At 37.0% G+C, this 15,059-nt stretch overlaps 1 protein-coding gene across 1 annotated transcript in view; it reads left to right on the top strand.

Moving 5' to 3' along the window:
- The window catches only part of Svip (small VCP interacting protein), a 53,503-nt gene that overhangs the window by 12,991 nt on the left and 25,453 nt on the right, over positions 1-15,059 (top strand). Inside the window, exon 2 of the mRNA XM_090388730.1 lies at positions 12,390-12,551. Coding sequence (XP_090244856.1) covers positions 12,390-12,551 — 162 coding nt within the window. The remainder of the gene's footprint in view (positions 1-12,389; positions 12,552-15,059) is intronic.

Raw genomic sequence — 15,059 nt, 5'->3', positions numbered from 1 at the left:
TCATCAAGGGCCCCCGTAGCCAGGTGGGAAGAAGGAGCAGTGCGTAGCACACGCTTCTTGATTAGACCGGGGTTCGAGCCCATCACCACCAAAATACGGAGGATGCAGAAAGGTCAGGGAATGACCACCGCATATCCCCGGAGCAACATGGCCTTAGTTGCTAATGCTCCTAAAATCCAAATAACTCAGCATGATCATCAATAGTCAACCCATCTATGTTAAGTGGTCCAATCTGATTCATCTCTTTCCTTATAGAGTTTACATAAGTAAAGAACTCTTTGCTGTTTATCTTTGCATCCTTTGCCAACGATTTCTCATAATCTGCCTTCGTCTGCCTAACCTCCTTTGTGACTTGATTACAGACTAGCTTATATCTGCCACAGGTTTCTGTGTCACCTGATAGTTTATATGCATCCCAGACATTTTTCTTCTCTGCTACGAGCCTGATTAATTCATCTGACATCCATTTAGGCCTAAACCTTGAACAGTATTTCTTAGTTAGAATGAAAAGCCTAGTACCTCCAAAATTAATTCCCTGAAGGCTTCCCATTTAGAATTAAATGTTAGCAACATCATCAGTTGATCCCACTGTACAGAATTTAAAAACTGTCTGAGACCCCTGTAGTCATCTTTATGAAAGCAAAAACCCTTCCCTTTAGCCTTGATGGTAGTTACATCTTTAAGTAATTCCCATATCAGTACATTGTGATCCCTGTCGCCCAGTGGTTCCTTTATCTGGAAATTCTTAATGTATGAATAATCACTGCTGATAATCAGATCAGGAGTATTACTCCTTCTGGTTGCCTCCTGAACATGTTGCTGTAGAAAATATTCATCCAATAAATCCACAAAAGTTCTGCTAGTATGAAAGTGATCAAGTGTATGGAGGTGACCAACCCACAAGTTCCAGTCAATATCTGGAAAGTTAAAATCCCCCATTATAAGACATTCTGATTTAGTGGTCCACTATTTCTTTGCACAATTGCTCATTATATATAATCAGATTCATTAGGCCTATAACACACACCTGCTCTCATTTTTCCCTTCCCAGTGCTTACGTCACACCAAACAGACTCAGCATTGCATTGTCCACCGATATCAATTGGATGCACTTCCTTAGATTTTATGTGTTTCTTAACTATGAACCCCAGCCGAACCCCTCCTCCTTTCCTGTCCTGTCTATCATTTCTGTATACATTGTACTTCCCAAATTCCAATTCTCTGCTGCTTATGTCTGTGTGACACCATGTCTCTGATATCCCAACAATATCTGCCTTTGATGTCTTGACTAGCACTTAAAGCTCATCAAATTTATTAACAATACTCCTAGCACTGGTGTACATGCACCTGTTTCTACTCTTAGTTACCCTAACACGGCCCATGTATTTACTTGTTCCACTATGACTCCCAGCAGTCCTGGAAATTCCCATTGCCTTGCTTTCCAGGCTGTTGCTTATTCTAATAGAAGCAGTGCAAGAATCAATTTTGCCTCTGCCTGCGGCCACTGTTAACTTTTAGTCTGTATATCCCTCCAAGCTAGCAGTTTTCTGACCCACCTAACACTGCCTCGATAGCATCATCAAATATTCTTGCACCTTTTCTATTTAAGTGTACCTCATCCCTGTGGAAGCAGTCTCTCCTGTCAACAAGCACAGATCAAGCTGGAAAAAATTGTACTCCTTGAGCCTTGCACAATCTCTCTAGGGCCGAATTGATCGACAAGGCTCTCATCATATACCTCCTCCTATCCTGTCTGGGCAGAATTGCAAACACTTTCACATTCAACCCTAACTCTTGAATTTTTTCAACATTGACCTATACTTGTTGAGTAAATCTGCAGATCTTTTACACTTAATGTCATTAGTTCCAACATATACAACAGTATCACCTTTTGTGCCCTTAAAAGATGGTATCTGCTCTACAACATCATCAACTTTTGTCCCTGGCAGACATGTTTGAATTTTGTAACAAGCATGTGACTGGAATAAAATTCTGTTTTGTTTCTAAAGAGGAAATTGAGCAAGTAAGGCCATTTGAAGAGAAAAGATTCATAGATGATCATACTATTGCTGGAACAAGAGAAAATCAAAAATTGATGCAAGACAGATTCGTGTTTGCAGAGTATCATATGACACCATCATCATTTGTAGCTCATATAGATCAGACTAGTGAAACCAATATTCAATATATGCCAATTGTTAATTTACAACCTGGCTAATACATTGCCTGTATTTATGAAAATAATTGGTGGATTGGAAATATTTGTGAAATTTCATTTGAAGAACATGATGTATTGGTAAATTTCATGCATCCTCATGGAACAGCTCACTCATTTCACTGGCCTGCTAGACAAGATGTCTGCTGGATTCCTGAACAGCAAATTATTGCCAATCTTCCAGCTCTAAAAACAATAACAATGGGGATGACAATATAGTTTGCCTGAAGTAGTAATATCAATGAACATCAATGAAACATCAATAACATCAATGAAAAATTCCAGTCCATTACTAAGCAGTGATTCAATATCTTCACAGCCCCTGCCAAGTGTTTTTCTCTGTGCGATTTATAGAGTGCTCTTTGAAAGCAATATAGTTTTATTTCTTTTCTCGTGTGATTTTCTCTTCTTTTGTTCACATCAAGTGGTTCTTTGCTTGCAAAGTCAGAAGTAAAAACCCAGAAAGGGAATCCACCTTTCTTTTCTTAGTCTTCATATCAAACACTAACCACTCTACTAACTTCAATATTTGCTTGGTCACTGGTGGCACAGCTCCTGCCTCCACGTGGAGGGCCGGTAACCTGGAGGAAAATCCATCCCTCGGGGCTAAAAGGAGCAGAAATGGAAACTGACTTATTTCCACACATAGCCCAAGAGCTCTCAACATGAACATGACAATGACACCGACCATGACTTCTCTCTTTCAAAGCAACTTAAAAAGGACACTGGGAAGCAGGAATCTCCAGCTTTCCTTATAGTACATTCTTTGTCATCCCAACCTGTGAGCAAGCTCTCCCCTTTTATCATCCAGAGATGCCTAGAAAATGCTGCAGATTCACCCAAAATGGTCAAATGTCTCCAATCAGGAGATTTACTGATAGAGACATCTCACTCAAGACATTCTGAGTTACCATTACAACTAACTTCTTTAAGTGGAATACCGATTCAGGTCACCCCACACAACACACTGAATCCTTCCAAGTGATCTCCGAATGGGATCTTTTAAACGTTTCTGAGGAAGAAATAGTCCAGGAGCTAAAAGAACAAAATGTGTCTCATGCAAAACGAATCATGATCAGAAAAGATGGCATCTTAACTCATATGCAAAATATAATCTTAACCTTCAGTACGCCAAATCTCCCAGGTTCTGTCAAAGCAGGTTACTTGAACTGTCATGTTAGGCCATATATTCCAAATCTGCTCAGATGTTATAAATGCCAAAAGTTGAGCCATTCTCAGACAGCATGCCGTGGAGATGCTATATGTCCGAACTGTGGCTGCAAAAATCACATGCAAGCAGAATGCAAGGCTTCAACACCACAGTGCCCTAATTGTAGTGGTAAGCATCCAGCTTACTCCAAAGATTGTGAACTATGGAAGATGGGGAAAAAAATACAAAAATATAAAATTGAAAATAAAGTCTCTTATCAAGAAGCGAAAAAACAGGTCAACTTAAGTATACCAAAATGCACTTATGCTTCCACCATTCACAGACACGAACCGTCATAAACAATCATCTTATAAAAAGCAGTCAGATACATCTTCCACGAACAAAACCAAATAATGGAACACATCATTCAGTGGAATTGTAGAGGTTTTCGCGGCAATATTGATGATATCAGTGAACTAACTCCCTATTTCCATCCTGTTGCCATGTGCCTACAAGAAACTAACTTGACGCCCCAAGTTTCCCCTACAGTCAAAAATTACACTATCTTCAGACAGGATAGATCCGACACTAATGGTGCTCATGGAGGAGTAGCCATCCTGTTGGACCCAAGAGTCCCCTCCAGATGCATTCCATTGCAAACCTCTTTAGAAGCGGTTGCCGCACGCATAGTAATTGGAATCACTGTTACATTAGTTTCAATTTATCTTCCACCTAATCGTCCATATTCTATTCAGGAAATCGAAGATCTTGTGTTGCAACTACCACCTCCCTTCTGTATACTAGGTGACTTTAATGCTCACCACCCATTATGGGGGTTCCCCTAGCTTAGACAGGCATGGTAAGCTTATTAAAATGGTGATTGACAGACAGGATTTAACATTGTTGAATACTGGCTCTCCTACCTATGTCCATTTCCTACCTGATCAACCTCCACAGTAGACTTTCCATTTGCTCTCCAGTGCTTTATCCAAGTATCAATTGGGCAACTCTTAACGATCCTCACAACAGTGATCATTTCCCAGTAATATGCAAAGTTCAAACTTCCTGTTTATCACCAAGAGATAATCCAGTAAAATGGAAATTTCCAAAGGCTGACTGGATAAAATACAGCAGGCTTGTCTCGTTCGACAACCATATCATACAGTGCTCTTCTATCAACCATGTTACTGAACATATAACAAACCAAATTCTAACAGCTGCAACTGCTGCCATTCCACAATACCAAGTTGGGAAAAGGCGAAAATTAAATTGATGGAACGAAGAGTGCAACAATGCAAAAAAAGAGAAAAACAAAGCATGGAATCAATTCCACAAACATCCAACCACTTCCAATCTTATTAATTATAAGCGACTTAGAGCAAGTGCCCATTATATCAGATGGAAAGCAAAAAAAGAATCTTGGATTAAATTCACTTCCTCAGTTAATAAAAATACAGACATCAGACTGATCTGGAATAAGATAAAATTGTTAAATGGCAAAATCCCTCCAACGTCTACTCCATTAATTAACTGGAATGGACAGGAACTCTCTACCCCTGCAGAAATCGCAAATGCACTAGGATCTTTATTTTCCCAGTTGTCCTTCTCAACTGCTTATGACCAACCATTTCAAAAAATTAAAAGTGTAACCAAAAAATCCAAACTGAATTTCACTGACAGATGTGCACTAACATATAATCAACCATTCACCATGGTTGAACTGCAGCATGCTCTTACCAACACAAGGAACAGTGCCGCTGGCCCTGATGGGATATTTTATATAATGCTCAAAAATTTGGATCCAAAGTCACACTCATCACTGCTGTTCTTCTTCAATCGAATCTTCACTGAACATACATTCCCAAGCTCCTGACATCATTCCTACGTACTGGCTATCCCAAAACCTAGTAAAGACTATTCTGTTCCTCATAACTACAGACCAATTTCACCTACCAGCTGTCTGAGCAAAACCCTCGAAAAAATGATTCATCGCCGTCTGACTTGGTATCTTGAGTCCCAAAATTTAATCAATAACAATCAATTTGGATTCAGAAAAAATTGATCATTATTGGATCTTATGATTAAAGCTGAAGCAAACATCAGGAATGCATTCATCAAAAAGGAGCATCTCGTTATGGTCTGTCTGGATATTGAGAAAGCCTTTGACACAACATGGCGTTTTGGCATATTAAAGGATCTACATTCTCTTGGCCTGAGAGGAAATTTGCCATAATTCATCCAAAATTTCTTGCAACAAAGATCCTTTCAAGTTCGTTATCGGGGAAGTCTGTCTAAAAACTTTGCCCTCAAGGGTCTGTTCTCAGCACCATTCTATTTTCAATTAGAATTAATCATTTAACTGAACTCATTCCAAAAACAGTGGACTCATATCTTTATGCTGATGATCTCACAATCTCCTGCCATTCTCAAAACATGAACTATATTGAGAGACAATTGCAGATATCAATAAATCGGATCCAGATTTGGATGGCACAAAATGGTTACAGACTATCCAGCCAGAAATCGACTGCCGTACACTTCTGTACCATACATAAAATGCATCCTGATCCTGAACTCCAATTAGATAACCAGCCTATTCCAATAGCAAATATTATTTATCTGCCTGGCTTAATTTTTCACAGCAAGTTAAACTATCAAAAACACATTGAACATCTCGGGACAGCTTGTCAAAAAAAAAAAAAAATGAACATACTCAGAGCCTTATCAGCAACAGCCTGGGAAGCAGACCGTTACACCTTGCTTCACTTATATAGATCCATAATCAGATCTCGATTGGACTATGGCACGCCTGTCTTCAATTCTGCTAGGGAAAGTGCTTTATCTCGCCTGAACCCTATTCAACATTCAGCCCCTTAGAACTTAACTTAGCTGAATGTTGAACCCTATTCAATATTCAGCCCCAGTGCAAAGTCTGTATGTAGAAGCCTATGAAGCTTCTCTAACCATCAGAAGAAAGATGTTATTACTGAACTACGCAACCAAGATCCAAAGCCAGTTGGCCCCTCCTAATTGGTCAATATTTAATGATCCGCAACTCATGACCTTTAACAGAAACAAACTACAAGCAACTAGGCCTGCAGGTATTAGGTTCATGGAACTAGCAGGAAACTGGAATATAAAACCCAATGAAGTCCACCAAGAGCCTATAAATCACATTCCTCCATGGTCTCTCATCATGCCATCTTGTGACAATTATTTCCACCAATGGGGAAAACACTCCTTAATGGATAATAACATCCAACAGCTGCACATTGCACATTTACAATGTTATCCTGACTTCTCTAAAATATATACTGATGGATCGAAGTCCAAGAGTGGAATAGGTGCAGCAGCTGTATTCCACGATGCTACCATTTCAGTGTCACTTTTGACAGAGTGCAGTAGTTACACCACTGAATTATATGCCATAAAGCTTTCTCTGGAAAAAATTTTCCATCTCTCATTCGAAAAGAGCATGATCTACACAGACTTGCAAAAAATCAGCAATGCAAAAGATTTCGCCATCTACTCATCCATTCCTACAGCTCATCAAATCAGAGTTGATTCGTCTCAGAGATCATCGGCAAAAGGTTGTCTTCTGCTGGATCCCAGGCCATACTGGAATACCAGGAAACGAAATTGCAGATGCTGCTGCCAAACATCCATCCAGCACAGCCCCAATGAATTTTCTGGTCCCGTTCAGTGATTTCAAAATGCAGATACGAAATATATGTAAGGAACGATGGACACTTCAGTGGCAAACGCATATACATAACAAACTCCTTGAAATTAAACCTGTACCGCAATTATGGGCCTCCAATTTCCGCATAAACAGACAAGAAGAGGTAGTCCTGGTGAGAACCCGAATAGGCCACACTCACTTGACCCATCTATTCCTGTTATCAGGTAATGACCCTCCACAGTGTTCGCACTGCCACAGGCTACTCACAATAAAACACATACTCCTGGAATGCACCTTGTATAACAACTCTTGTTTAATTTCATTCACTTCTCTCTCAACCTTACAGGAATTGTCACTTAGCCATATCATAGGCGAAAATTCAAACCTTACAGAATTTTTCTTCTTTCTGAAACAAATAGGTTTATATAACCGTTTCTAACTGCTACCATAGAAGCCAATAAAACTAGTATTAAATATTATGATAGGTGCAATATGGCCTTAGTAGCCTTTGCACCAGAAAAATCCAAACACAACAACAATATCTTCACACTCACTTGCTTATTCAAATTGCATTGTGTTTTAATTAAATTTTGTTGCAGTTTTAACTTCTTTCAAGCTTAGAAACCAATAGAACATCATCTTTATGCTTGGACTCCTGAATATGACCACATTTCAGGTTTGGGAACTTGCACTAAAGAAACCCATGCAATTTCTTTTCTTGCCACTTGCACCCCCCATCGTAAAAAATACAGATCTTTTTGTGCATTGGTAATTGCAGAAAATTTCACTCTTGTAAATGCAATAGTTCTGTGCTTATTGAGATGTGAAACTTCACCATCAAATAAGTATGCAAATATTATGTGGAAAATATAAAATGTTTAAGGCCATTTTATAGACCTTAAGTGGCAAGACACAAAACTGAAAAACCATGATTATTGTTGCTTAAAACCTGCTCTTTCCATTGGTGACAAAAAAAAGAGAGAATTGATGGTGTCCCACATTAAGATACGCCCCTAAAGATAAGTCAAATTTTGACTTTCAAATTTTGAGTCTATCTTTGAAGGAAAATATCTCAGCCAGCAAACAGGTATAAGAGCTCATATTTAGTTAGGCTGAATTCATGGAGATGTTAAATGGAATGCCCAAAGAATAAGGTACCAAAGGTTTTTATTTCAAAGTTATGACTTTCAAAAGCCTTGCTTAAATTTGTTGCGACAAATTTTTGGTGCCAGTTTTAGACCACATTGTAAAAAATTGAAGGTTTTTGAGCCTGAACATCAAGAGTTTTGCATTCTCTGCCAAAAGTTAACTAGGTATACCAAGTTTCAGAGCATTACCTCTCAATGTTGTGCAACAGTAACACTTAAAACTGAAATTTTTTTGTGATTTTTCTCTGTGTAACACAAGTGACCTCCACAAAAAAGGTGCTGGTGCTTCAAGCATATTATATTTTGAACTGAATTTTTGCACAGCTTCTTTGGAAACCTGTTTAAACATCTACACCAAGTTTCAACAAAATTGAAGATGATCGATCAGGAACCATCTTCAAAATTCGGCTACTTGACATGGAATCATCCACAAGGAAGAATTATGTGTACTATGGATGAATTTATTTTTATGTAAATTAAATAATAATAATAATAAGAACAATTTAAAAAAAAAAAATTTCAAAAATTTTTCACTTTCCTTGAAAAGATCAGTATTAGTAATGGCCATTTGGTGCAAGGAAGCCTAAGGCTTATGCTGCACCAGCAAAAGAAAAAAAAAAAAAAAAAGAGTATAATAATAATAATAATAATAAATTAAATAATAAAAGAAAAGGAAATAGACAACCTATGCATTTCCCTCCTTCCATAGGTAACCAATCAGCTGACCTTTGAATTTCCCCAAACTGTCAGCCTCTACCATGTAGGTAACTTATTCCAGTAATTTATAACTCGCTGGCTAAAATAAAACTTTCTGCAATCCAGTCTAAGCATCTCCCCCTGTAACTTGAATTTCTGGCCCCTAGTTCTAGAATCATTTATAACCATGAATTCATCCTCATTCATTTTACTTTTGCCTCTCAGAGCATTAAACACCTCGATCAAGGCTCCTCTAAGGTGCCGCATTTCCAAGCTTGCAACTCACATATTCAAGATCTTTCCTCATATGGCTCCCTTTTGCCGATCTCACCAGGCAAGTTACCTGTCTTATTCTTTTATTCTAGACCTCATCTTACTTTTCTTACTTACTTTATTCTTACATTTCCCTGAAATGTTGATACATTTGCATGTAGAGGCTCTCATCATAATCTTCACAAACACCTGGCCTGTAGATCACTCCCACTCTCATTATACCTTTGCTCCCAACTATCTCACCCCATACAGATTCTATACTAGTATGCAAAACATCTGAATCTGGGAAAGCTTTCATTGAGCTCAGGCTGCCTTTGATAAGAAGCATGACCCCTTCTATCTACCCTGTCCTTCCTAAATAATTACCATACTGAAATCATACTGAAACTCATCATTCCTTATTTTTGGGTGGTACCACGTTTCCATAAGCCCTATTATGTCAGTCTTACTTGTCCTAACCAGCAGTTTGAATTCAGTCATTTTATTGACAGCATTTCTGACATTACTGTATTCTATAGAATGAACCAGAGCTGTAATGCTCAATATGTTCAACATTGACAACAAATTGAATACATTATTGGGAGGGGGAAAACACATTCATGCGAATTCTAATACATCGTCACGGGTTTGTGACCAAGTACATACAAGTTGGGTGACACCCCCCACATACACACAATGTGCTACCACAGAATATGTCTGCTCATTTGCGAACATCCCCTCACCCAACATTGAACCAACTGACATATCAACAGGTTACAAATCTTTTCTTGTATCACAGGACCAGATTTCACTTTTATCCAAAGGATTAAATTATAATTTACCACCTTGAAACCTACCTAAAAAACAGTGCATAATTGATATTGAATTTAGACTTTGTAATGTTCCACAAAAAGATTTATTTATTTAACAAGTTAACCAAGTGGTGAATAACATAAAAGAAATGCGACTTCCTAAATTGAATACACATGACAGTTCACCTTTACGTGAACTTCGGGAAAAATAAAGACATTGTTATACAGAGGGCAGATAAAGGAGATACAGTTGCAATACTCCATAAACATGATTATATTAATAAGTTACATTCGTTTGTTTCAGATACCTCCACTTATCTTGAAGTAGACCCAGCATTATTTACCAATTTGGTCAATCAATACAATAAAACATTAACCACGTATCGAAAAATTGACTACATTACTATGGCTCAGGAATTGAAGGCCAGAACATACAATATTCCTGCACTTTTCAGTCAGGTAAAATTACACAAGACCGGATTTCCTATTCAGCCTATTGCTTCCTGCTGAAACTCAGCATTTTCATCCTTGGCCACACATGTATATAGCATTATGAAACCCTTTAGACAAGCGATACAATTTGGGATTAAGAAGTATGATGCATTATTTAGTAACCTTAAGAACTGTAGACTTGGCAATAATAATAATTTATTCTCACTAGATGTTACCTCATTATATACGAATGTAAACGTTGAATACACATTAGATATTATTTTGGTTATGTTAAATAATAATTCTATACCGATTAATTATACGAAGCTTCCTATTAAAGAAATTTTTCACTTAATTAAACTCTTAGTTGAGGCCAACTATATCACCTTTCAAGACTATACAAACAAATTTTTGGTTTGCCGATAGGATTGAGCTTGAGTGGCTTAATATTGGAGTTATATCTCTCAACGATTGAGCGTATACATTTGACGCCTTTTCTACCCTGTATCATATACATTCATTTAATAATATTCACTGTAGACTCAAATTTACATTGGAAAGGGAGTGTACAGATACAAAGTCATTAAAATTTCACGATTTCTCGGGGCGCGAATAAAATCCAATTTAACACTATCATAAACCTACAAACACCGGCATGCTTCTGCATTACGACAGCTATCACCCGTTCTCCTATAAGAGATCTATTATCTTTAATCAATATCTAAATGCCTATAAATATTCAACGATGGAATCTGCTTTGGGCTCAGAAATGCAAATATTAACCAGCAGATTCTTAAACAGGGGCTATCCCCTTTCTACAATAAACCAAATTAGAGTACAAACTAGGAATAGGATACAAAATACTACATCAACCAACAATCATAATATTAAAAAATACTTTATTTCTGTCCCATATGTTGAACAGTGGCACAAACAGCCTAACAGATTCTTTAAAGATACTGAATTTAAAATTGTGACCAGGCCAATACGGAAACTACACACTGTACTGGAAAAATTGCTCAGTTCTTTCCTCATTCGCAACCCAAATGATCTGGTATACATTTCTTGTGGAGATTGTAACTCGTCGTACCAAGGTTCTACGCGTTTTCCTCTGAATTTTCATATTAATCAACACACGGCCTCAGTTCGTGCTTCTCGTTCAGCAGTGTCAGAATTAGCCTTTCATTCTGTTAATGTAAAACATACTTTTTTATTTAACAAGGCCAAAATACTTGGTGTTTAACGTAATTATACCAGACCATTAATTGCAGAAAGAAACTGTCGAGATTAAATTACACAAGAATTCTGTTAATGTTCGCCGGCCATTTCTAATCTCCAATTCGTGGGCTTTTACGTAAAAGTGCATGCGCAAAGACAAATAATTGCTATTTAAGTTTCATGCGCACCCCTATTCTTTAATTTTCGTTCCTGTGATCACGACATACGATCAAAATGCGTTGTCAGCTTCAGGAAGGGAAATCGTTATGCAATTTTTTCATTAAATTTCTTTTAATTAATTTAATTTTTAATTGTGTTAGATTGATTTTTTATTATTTTTTACTGTAATGTAAGATTTTCGATTTTTTTTTCGTTTTAATTGCTGGAGAGTATCATACGGAAATGTTCTACATATTATATTGAGGTAAACTTCTATTATTATTTTACAGACATTACTGTATAAACAGTTAAGACAAGTGTTCTTGTATGGTTCTATATAGCTATTATATTCACTATATAAAATTACAAAAAAAATCTCCTAGGCTTAGAGAGGTTGGGTGGGATTTTCACAACCCTAACCTCTAAAATTAGCAGCTGACTCAATGGAAATAACAAAGTAAACAACTCCCTTAAAGTCACGTTTAGGGTTATTGATAACTTTTGTTTACTTGAGATTTATTTGAAATGATGCTCTATTTATTGAATGGAGTGTGATTCTTTTGGGAAGATTGTTCTTATATGTATGCTATTCTAATCTCTGTTATCTGCTCTTTGTTTATAACAGGCCATTAGAAGGGCACAAATGGCTGATGCAGCAGAACGTAGGCAAAGAGAAAGTGAATCTCGTGGAATAAAGGATGTAGAACGAATAAAACGGCAGCAGCAAAGGCAAGAAGACATTAACAAAGCATTTGAACAGGAAGGAAATAATGAGTCAAATCTTAGGGTAAATACATAACATTACTATATTTCTAATAATTTTAATTTTTTTTTTTTTTTTTACTTTAGTTTTTTTTTTTCTAATCAAAATTGTAGTTATAATTTATTTTCTTTTACATCTATCTGGCATATCACTGCAGTACTGCTTTCAAAGTCTTGCTAGAAATCCAATTTGCTAACTGGTTTTTGTATAATATGATTATCCATTTGTAAATTCTTTTTAAAGTGAAGAGACAGGAAAACTGTGTATATTTTATATGAAAAAGTTCAATTCTAAAACCAGCAAATTTCTTTTAGAAACTTTATAAAGATGTTCAGTGAAGGAACAATAAATGTATGATCATAGTGGCATAGTAAACAATAAATGTATAATGTATGATCATAGTGGCATAGTAAATTTTTGCACCTCTGCATGATTACTTGTTTAAGGTTTAATAAAGAGCACCCAAGCATTTATCTGTATAGTTAGTTATGGTTTTTTTTTTTTTTTTACGAAAACCCAAAGGTATTAGAACCTGCAGTATTTACTGCAGTAATTATTGTGCATGGGTTGAAGGCTGAGAACATAAAATGCTTGATACATTAGATCAAATTTATTTAGTTTGTTGTTTTTGCAAAATATGAAAGGATGTAGAATGAATGTAAAGGAAGATTGTATAAGAGAACAGATGTAGAAGGATAAATGAGGAAGAGAAAAAAGTTGGTTTTTTGAGTTTGGAGTTGGACAGAGAATGGATGTTGACTGGTTTGGAAGAGAGTGGGGGGAAATTACAGATGCCAATTCAGAAGAACAGTGCTCTTAGAACTATCTATAGAAATTGCATGCAGCAGAAATTGAATATGTGACAGAGGGTAGAGATGCTTTGTAAGAGACGAGCTATTAATTAAGCTTACGGGCTGAATAAAGTCTAGAAGCTTGAGAGAGGTTTTGGGGCACCCCAGATGTGGGAACAATATTCTATGTTAGGTCAGATCTCAGATATGTACAAAGTGAGTAGTTTATTAAAGGCTGAGAGTGATAAAGAAAACACCCTTTTTTTTTTATGCTGAGGAAGCAATATTTGTGATGTGTTTATGCCAAGAGAGATTAGAACAGGGTAACCCCTAGTAGAGATGTGATCTTGTCTAGAATTCAGGGTATCATCAAAGATAAACATAGGAGCAGCAGATTCTTTTTTGCAAGAAAAACAAAAGTTTTAGAAGGATTGAAGTTAACTAAAAATTTTCTTGCTCCATTTCAGAATTACCTGGAGATTAGCATTTAAGGAATTGGTTATGAATATGAGTTGAGGCCATTTGTGCAATTTTGTTTTGCAAACTGGAAGATAAAATATAGTGTGCTCTCATCAGCAGAACTTTGCATAGGATATCTAGTTAGTGGAAGAAGTCATTAATATACAAGAGAAAAAGAGTGAGAGAAAGAACTGAACCTTAAAGAACACCAAGGTTCAGTCCTGGGCAAACCAGTATTAGTGGAGAAGTTAGAAGACGGAGTTTCATCTACCATGACTCACAGTGAGCATTCAGAGAAAACAAAACTGGCTACCCAATTGCAAAAAACAGCTGGCAATCCATAAGATAGGAACTTATTTAGAAGACCTTTATGCTAAACATAATCATAACCTAAAGCCTTAGAATTGAGTCTCACCAAACTTTTCCATTGTATTTTTCAAAAGATGAGTAACAAAGCCTATATATCACCTGTTAATTGATGTTGACAGAATCAATATTGGCAATCGTTGATTAGAATTGATGGATTTTTCCATTACTTTGGAAAGAGTAAAAGTAAGTGCAATTGGCAATAACTGGAAGGGAGAGATCTGTTATCCATTTTTAGCAAACTGGCTGGATACAAACAAATTTCCATGCAGAATTTAAAAACCAGCAGAATAAGAAAGCGAAAATATACCATCAAGGCCTAGAATTTACGTGATATCAAGGTAGTAGTAGTAGTAGTGGCATGTGGTGCAAGAAAGCAAGTGTATGAGTTTATGCAGCATCAGCCAAAAAAAAAAAAAAAAAAATTACACTATTCCCTCCAAATGCCTGTCCAGTTCCTCCTTAAATTTATTTAACCTATCAGCTTCCACAATGACAGATGGAAGTTTGTTCCAGCAATTAACCACCCGCTGGCTAAAGGCAAATTTCTGCACATCTGTTCTACATCTGTCTTTCCTTAATTTAAATTTATGCCCCCTTAGGTTCGTAATCTGAACAAGTGGAAGGATCCCATCAGAATTCAGTGTGCTCAACCCATTCAAGGCCTTATACACCTCAATCAGATCACTGCGCAGGTGCTTAGTCTCCAGCCACTGCAATTTGCTGAACTTAAGCCTCTCTTGGTAAGAGGATCCCTTCATTCCCCTCACCAATCTTGTTGCCCTTCTCTGTACATACTCAAGCAAATCTACATCCTTCCTAAAATGAGGCCTCTAGACCTGTATGCAGTACTCAAGGCATGGCCTGACCGTTGCCTTATATAGAGGGACAATCACCTCCTTTTCCCAGCTAGCAA

The sequence above is a fragment of the Mastigoproctus giganteus genome, chromosome 14 (assembly GCF_048544385.1).
Source record: "Mastigoproctus giganteus isolate SK-2022 chromosome 14, ASM4854438v1, whole genome shotgun sequence".
Lineage (NCBI taxonomy): Eukaryota > Metazoa > Arthropoda > Arachnida > Uropygi > Thelyphonidae > Mastigoproctus > Mastigoproctus giganteus.
This window is presented reverse-complemented; position numbering and strand designations above follow the sequence as displayed.